The 7,969-nt window shown below is 44.8% G+C and overlaps 2 protein-coding genes across 4 annotated transcripts in view; one reads left to right on the forward strand and one right to left on the reverse strand.

Moving 5' to 3' along the window:
- rhpn2 (rhophilin, Rho GTPase binding protein 2) overlaps positions 1 to 7,969 on the reverse strand; it is a 164,359-nt gene that overhangs the window by 107,658 nt on the left and 48,732 nt on the right. The gene's annotated exons all lie outside the window — the stretch shown is intronic.
- The window catches only part of LOC122558186 (low-density lipoprotein receptor-related protein 3-like), a 19,211-nt gene continuing 16,213 nt past the window's right edge, over positions 4,972 to 7,969 (forward strand). For all 3 annotated transcript variants that reach the window (XM_043706494.1, XM_043706496.1, XM_043706497.1), the window contains exon 1: positions 4,972 to 5,054. In XM_043706494.1, the coding sequence (XP_043562429.1) occupies positions 5,003 to 5,054 (52 nt within the window). In that variant the 5' untranslated portion in view covers positions 4,972 to 5,002. The remainder of the gene's footprint in view (positions 5,055 to 7,969) is intronic.

The following is a 7,969-nucleotide window of genomic DNA, read 5'->3' on the forward strand; positions in this document are numbered from 1 at the left end:
TACCATTAAGTGTATAAGTCCTGCTAAGATTTGCTTTCCCAAAATGCAGCACCTCACATTTATCTGAATTAAACTCCTTCTGCCACTTCTCAACCCATTGGCCCATCTGGTCAAGATCCTGTTGTAATCTGAGGTAACCTTCTTTGCTGTCCACTACTCCTCCAATTTTGGTGTCACCAGCAAACCTATTAACTGTACCTCTTATGCTCACATCCAAATCATTTACATAAATGACAAAAAGTAGTGGACCCAGCACCGATCCTTGTGGCACTCCACTGGTCACAGGCCTCCAGTCTGAAAAAGAACCCCTCACCACCACCCTCTGTTTTCTACCTTTGAGCTGTATCCAAATGGCTAGTTCTCCCCGTATTTCATGAGATCTAACCTTGCTAACTAGTCTCCCATGGGGCATGCTCTTGGCTGGTTCTGCCCTCTGTGCATTGGTTTCAGAGGGTTGATTCCACTCTGCTGTCAACCCTCTGATCACTACCCCACGTTGACACCCACACCCACAGGTTTTAAAATTCCAATTGTTGTTTTAAAGACCCACATGTTCTTCTCCCTTCCATTCTCTGTAATCTCCTTGCATCTTAAACCGGCCCAAACCCCCAGTCCTTGTCTCTGTGTTGCTCAGACTAGATGGAATCAATGCCAGGGATCAGATTTTGTTCCCAGAAATAGCAGTGGAAACAGAATCAATAATAAATGTTGTATCAAACAGGAAATATGGAGTAAAGGGGAAAGGTCAGCTGCAGAGGCAGGATCAGCTGGGTTTCACATTACCAGCACTTTCCACCCTGTAACCAGTGTCACTGTCACTCATCACTGGGCCAATCCCTAATCGATTCCCATTATCAAAGCATTGTCACCCCATTGGATGGCATAAAGGAGAGGGGGATCTCATTGAATCAAACAAACATGGATGGACAGGCTGGAGGCAGCAATGATGGGGGCATGGTGTGGGGAGGCATCTAGAACAAGCGATCCCAGTCTGAGGATACTCAGTTGCCCATTTCCTCACTCAGAGGCTAGTGAATCTGTGGAGGCCAAGTCACTGAATATATTCAACAGATAAATAGATTGATTCCTCGAGGCTAAAGGTGCCATGAGGTATGGGAAGAGAGCAGGAGGATGGCATTCAGGTAGAGAATCAGCCATGATCATGTTGAATGGCAGCCTGAGCTCAATGGGTCTTCTTTCTTCTGCTTCTACATTCTATGTTTCCAAATCAAAATGATGATTCATTGCCAACTGCACAGGACAACTGGGGACGGTCAATGTGACTTCGTGCTAGTGGTGCCCAAACACAAGAGTAAGGGGTGGGTGGTGTGAATTGTACAAAGTAAGGTTCAGTGTCTTCATGTTGGGGTAGTGGGGTTGCAGGCCAGGGTGTAAACTGGCCAGGATGCCCTTGATAGGTCCAGGCAGTGGGAAAATAAAACTTGGAAATGCTCGGAGTGGTCTGAACTGAAGTTACATATTAAGATGCACAAATCAAAATGGTTGAGGGGTCATTTGATGCAACTGTTATGTTCCTCTTTCAAGTTATGTCCTTGTCTCTAGAGATGGAGCACAAAGTGTCTAGCGCTATGTTTGATACTTTTGCCACTGATGTACACCGCGGGGCTGAGACTTTATCAGCTCTGAAAATTAGATTTGAATGGTGTAGTGAGTGTACTGAGATCAGCCGGGTAGGTTGCATAGAATGTGAGTTCCCCAATTGGGGCTGTTAATCTGATCCAATCAGGAAGCCCTGACTGACAGATATAAACATGGGTTCTCATGGGGTGGACCGAGAACCGGAAGGTGGGTAGGGGCGGGCTGCCTTAGAGTGGTCGGAAGGTGGGAGGGATGGGGGCTTGCTGGGTCTGTATTGTCTGCACTTTTGTATGTAACAGTACTGTCTAATGTACAACTGTCATTGCTGTTGTCTCCTTATATCTTTATGTGAAACTGGGATTTGAGGTTTGTCCTCATGTCCCTGTAAAATGTTTGAATGGTAGGGTTTGGGGCCTGGCTTTGCTGCTCCTCTCCCTTGTAAAATTGCTGTCTCTTGTATGCAGCTGTAAATGTAACTGTTTGTTGTAAACTGTTTTTGTAATTTGTTTAATAAAATAATATAAACATGGGTTCTCACCTTGTGTCTCTCACTGTGTCTCACACCTGCACACACACAAACTGGGTGTGGGGGGGGATAAATAAATAAATAAAAGAACAGGGTGGTCAGAAGTCCTGGTAAAAACAATGACTGCAGATGCTGGAAACCAGATTCTGGATTAGTGGTGCTGGAAGAGCACAGCAATTCAGGCAGCATCCGAGGAGCAGTAAAATCGACATTTCGGGCAAAAGCCCTTCATCAGGAATAAAGGCAGTGAGCCTGAAGCATGGAGAGATAAGCTAGAGGAGGGGGGAAGGGGAAATGAGGAAGCTGTTGAAGTCCACATTGGTGCCCTGGGGTTGAAGTGTTCCGAGGCGGAAGATGAGGCGTTCTTCCTCCAGGCGTCTGGTGGTGAGGGAGCGGTGGTGGAGGAGGCCCAGCACCTCCATATCCTCGGCAGAGTGGGAGGGGGAGTTGAAATTTTGGGCCACGGGGCGGTTTGGTTGATTGGTGCGGGTGTCTCTGAGATGTTCCCTAAAGCGCTCTGCTAGGAGGCGCTCAGTCTCCCCAATGTAGAGGAGACCGCATCGGGAGCAACTGATACAATAGATGATATTAGTGGATGTGCAGGTAACACTTTGATGGATGTGGAAAGCTCCTTTGGGGCCTTGGATAGAGGTGAGGGAGGAGGTGTGGGCGCAGGTTTTACAGTTCCTGCGGTGGCAGGGGAAAGTGCCAGGATGGGAGGGTGGGTCGTAGGGGGTGCGTGGACCTCACCAGGTATTCATGGAGGGAACGGTCTTTGCGGAAGACGGAAAGGGGTGGGGAGGGAAATATATCCCTGGTGGTGGGGTCTGTTTGGAGTTGGCGGAAATGTCGGTGGATGATTTGGTTTATGCGAAGGTTGGTAGGGTGGAAGGTGAGCACCAGGGGCGTTCTGTCCTTGTTAGGGTCAGACATCCTGTTCATTCTGAGAGCTAAAAAAAAGAAGAGGAGTATCAGAAAAACAGACATGGGTTCTTACACAGCAGGGCACTGCTTGTCACTGGCCACTTGGCTTTTCTTCCTGGAGGTGGAAACTGAATAAAGATTCGTGCACCTTGTGTGTCTCACTGTGTCTCACACCTGCACACACACACCATGGGGGCTGGGGAAAAAAATAAGCACTACTGAAGTTAGACGGTAGTGTGGGTGGGAACAAATAAAAAATCCAAGAACGTCGGAGGTTCTATTTTTAAAACATTTTTAAAAATAAACAGGAGTGTTAAAAAAAAGGAAGCAATAATCAGTGGTTCTGCTCACTTTGGGGAGGCTGAATCAGTGTCAAAGTCTCTCCATGTGTAAATATGGCGTGACTTGGTGATGGGATACCGGCCTCTGTGGAGTCATTTCAAATACAAATTTGATATGTTTTCTTTAAAGATTTGGTTTTGAGCACATTGCGCTTTTAAGGGAATTTTATTAATTTTAATGTTTTCACTGTCAGCAGTGAGGGCAATTCTTGTTTCTCTTGACGAGAGAAGATTGACTGTGAGATATTGGGAGCCTTTAAAGTTCTGAAATGTTTTGATTAGGTGGGTAGAGAAAGAGTGTTTCCCGTTGTGGGGGAGAGCAGAAACAAGACACTGTCACAATGATCCAGAAATCTAATGAGGAATTTAGCAGATGTTTCACTACCAGGAGGGCTTGGGTGTTAATAGTATTGATAGGTAAAGCAATATGAGATATCCTGAGGTTGTGAAAAAAGGTAAAAAGAAACAAAACATGGAAATGACGGATCTGGTCTGAACTTGTCTTCTGCATCTTGGTACATAAATCCAGTTCAAACCAACCTCTGCTTTACAAGTTCAACAAGAACCACCTGATGAAGGAGTGTCGCTCCGAAAGCTAGTGTTTCCAATTTAACCTGTTGGACTATAACCTGGTTTTGTGTGATTTTTAACTTTGTCCACCCCAGTCCAACACCGGCATCTCCAAATCATAACTTTTTTTTCTGGCATTAGAATTGTTGCAAGATTTTATTCTTTCAGTTTTGGTACTCAAGTTGGATAATGAAATGAAGATTTATGTAGAGTGCTGATAAAGTTAGATGAAGAAGAGTAGAATAGAACAGAATAATAATTTATTGTCAATTGTACTTTTATTTTAAAAAAATGAAAATTGTTTAAGTCGCTGAACTCTGGCGCCTATATTAATTACAGAAAGCATATATTTTTAAAAAAGATTAAGACAAAGTCCATGTTTATTCATGGGTTCCCGGGTGGACGTGGCTGGAGTGTAGCACGAAGGGCAGTATTGACTGGATGGGCTGAATAACCCTGAACACACGCAGTCACATGGGCCGGAGATACCTTCATCAAAGATGGCGGACTTCAATTTATATCAAGTGGAATTTCCCATGAGGCGTAGCTGATCTGCGATGACTGGAGAAAAACTGGCGGCTGGGGGTACGCAGCCGCAGTTGCAGGGGAGCCGGCGGCCGGGAGTACACAGCCGCAGCTGCAGGGAAGCCGGCGGCCGGGAGTACGCAGCCGCAGTTGCAGGGAAGCCGGCGGCCGTGAGTACGCAGCCGCAGTTGCAGGGGAGCCAGCGGCCGCGAGTACGCAGCCGCAGTTACAGGGGAGCCGGCGGCCGCGAGTACGCAGCCGCAGTTGCTGGGGAGCCGGCGGCCGGGAGTACACAGCCGCAGTTGCAGAAGAGCCGCCATGTTGCTGTCAGAGCGGAGTGGGCCTGCGGCCTAAGGCGGGTTTTGAATCGACACCGAAAGAGAAGCGGCTCGAGCTGGGGCCGGGGCCGGGAGCGGCGGCGGAGGACATTCCCACTCTCCGTCACCATGAGGCGGACAGAGGCGCAGTGGCCAGGCGGACACCGCGGCGACAATGTGAGGGAACCGAGTCGGTGAAGATGGCGATGGCGGAGCGACGGGAGGTCCCCCTGATGGGAGGCTTCATCCTCGGTGAGAGGCACAAGTTCAGTAACTAGGCAGTGCCGCATTGTCAGACAGTCAGTACTGACAGAGTGGGGCACTGGTGGAATTATCTTTTGGATGAGACATTAAAGTGAGGCTACTTCTGGGCTCTTGTGTTTAAATAAAACATTCCAGGGTATTACTTTGAATAAGAACAAGGGAAATGAGCTTCTATATGATATTAATCAGGATCCCACATCATCCTGGCTTGGAACTAACTCACTGTTCCTTCAGTGTCGCTGGGTCAGAATGTGAGGACTCCTTTGCCGTTCAATAAGGCAGCTCCCTACCACCTTATCCAGGCTGATAAGGGATGGGCAATAATTGCTGTACTAACCTGTGACATCCACTTCCTAGGGATGATTAAATCAATTTAGAGCAGATGAGCAGCTAATTGTTGGGCCTGTTTGTTTGTGAGTGTTTCTTTATTTAACTGGAAGCAATTTTGTTAGACTGTGCCTACATTTATATTGTTTGTTCTGATGAAATATTAATGGATTTAAAATTTAGGGTGTTAGGGACAGAAGATGCTTTCTATTTTTAATCAATGTTTATGTTCATTGAAACCTTAACTAAAAGATTGAATTATTCCAACATGAAAAAAATGAAATGATGTGCAACGGAAACATTTTTGGGATTGGAATTTGTAAATGTGGTTGTGAAACTGCTTTTGAATTTGCCTGCATGTGTAATGTATACTTGGAGTAGTTTAATGATTTCTGGACCCAATGGATTTAGAACAACTTGTTGACTGAGCTGATGTTGTCTGTGTGGATTTTTGTTTCATTATATTGTGACATGAATACTCCCTGTGGTATTTAAATGTTTTGATTGTTCAATGTGTTTCAATTTGCTGTGTATTAATTGGTTGTTGATTTGATGTTGAGAGGCAATGGACTAGATTTGATCCTCAAACCACAACCACCCATGACTGAAAGATTCTGCTTTTGAACTCTCAAATACAGTTCTGATTTTCTGTCAGGGCTCTTTTTTCACTATTACTGAAAGAAAATGAACCTTGCCTTGAAAGAATCAAGAAATAGAATATCTTAGCACAGGAGGAAGCTATAGTGGACCAGAATGCCTATGTTGACTTATTGAAAAATTATCACTTCCCTCAAACTACTCAATTTTCTCCTTTTTAAGTATTTATTCAGGTGCTTTTTAAAAGCTATTCATAAATCTACAAGGCACAAGTCAGGAGTGTGTGGAGTATTCCCCATTAGCCTGGATGGGTGCAGCTCCAACAACTCAATAAGCCTGACACCACCCAAGACAAAGTGGCCTGGTTGATTTGGCACCACGTCCACAAGCATCCCCTCCCTCCACCATCGATGCTCAGTAGCAGCAATGTGTACTATCCACAAGATTCACTGCAGAAATTCACCAAATATGCTTAGCACCTTCTGAGCTGTCACTGGGATCACTTTCATCCAGAAGGACAAGGGCAGCAGAGACATGGCAACACTACCACCTAAAAGTTCCCCTCCAAGCCGCTCACCATCCTGGCTTGGAAATATATCACAGTTTCTTCAGTGCTGCTGAGTCAAAATCCTGAAATTCCCTCCCTAAGGGCATTACGATACAGCACAATGACTGCAGCTGTTCAAAAAACCAGCTCAGCATCACTATCTAAAGGGCAACGAGGGGAGGGCAATAGATGTTGGTCCAGCCAGTGATACCCACGTCCATGACTGAGTTTTAGGAAAAAGTACTTCCACTGCACTTTCAGGCAGTGTATTCCAGATCACAATATAACACTGCAAAAAAAAACTCCTACCTCCCCTGGTAGCAGTTTGCACAACTGCAGGATGACCAAAAGCATCTGTTCCTGAAGTTGTGCATTTGAAACTTTGAGGAGCCTTTACAACCCCTCAAACATCTTCTCTGCTTTAGTTTGATGATTCCTCATCTATACTGTAACTGTCATTTCTTTGATTCTGTTACCTATACTGAACACAAGCTTTATCAATCAGATCTTTGAAACGTTTAACTCCAATAAGACTGAATAAGATGTTTGGGTGATGGGGATGTCGAGGGAGATATAAGTCTGCATTTTCATTCCCCTCAGGATTCTGACATTACTGGATGTCCTTTATGAATTTTGTTTTGTAAATATCTTTATTAGCAAATTTTTTTAACATTACAAACATATAAAATTATTGAAAAATACAATCAATAACAAAATCAATATAATGAAAAAAAATACAAGTTACATACAACTACTGTCTACTAACTACTAACCTACCCTCTAATACAAAACAAACCCTAACACTGTGCAAAGCAACACCAAAAAAACGAAAGAAAAGCAAACATAAACCAAAAAAACATAATACAGAACAGCTATGCTCGGCGCAAAGCTCCCAAACAAAGGAACGGGAGCATTGTGTATATACCCGTATTAACTCAGGAGACCCCCTCCAGGGCCCAGGGCTTGACAAACCTAACCATCCTGGTTAAACAAACGCCCTAGTTAAGATAACTGACAAATCTATATCCAAATAACTCAAGTAGGGCTGCCATGTCTTATAAAAATGGTCTGTTGTGTGGTGCACCATGTTTGTGAAAAAGTCCAAGGGAATGTGCTCCATAATTGATGTCTGCCATCCCAGTAAGCCCGGCGGGCTCTCAGACACCCAATTCACCAGAATATTCTTCCGTGCACAGTATGCAAGAATATTAAATAGTTTCTTCCCATGTCCGTCTAAAGATGGTAAATTCGGTAGACCTAAGAGGAGAGATATTGGATCTACTTTGACTTCAGTCCTCAATACCCTCCCTATCTCTCCCACCACAGTGCTCCAATAAACACGGAGCCTGTGGCATGTCCAGAAGCAATGGGTAAGAGTACCTACACTTATTTTACATTTGGGGCACACTGAAGATGCCCCTTTTTTAAACTT

The sequence above is a fragment of the Chiloscyllium plagiosum genome, chromosome 17, assembly GCF_004010195.1.
Source record: "Chiloscyllium plagiosum isolate BGI_BamShark_2017 chromosome 17, ASM401019v2, whole genome shotgun sequence".
Classification (NCBI taxonomy): domain Eukaryota; kingdom Metazoa; phylum Chordata; class Chondrichthyes; order Orectolobiformes; family Hemiscylliidae; genus Chiloscyllium; species Chiloscyllium plagiosum.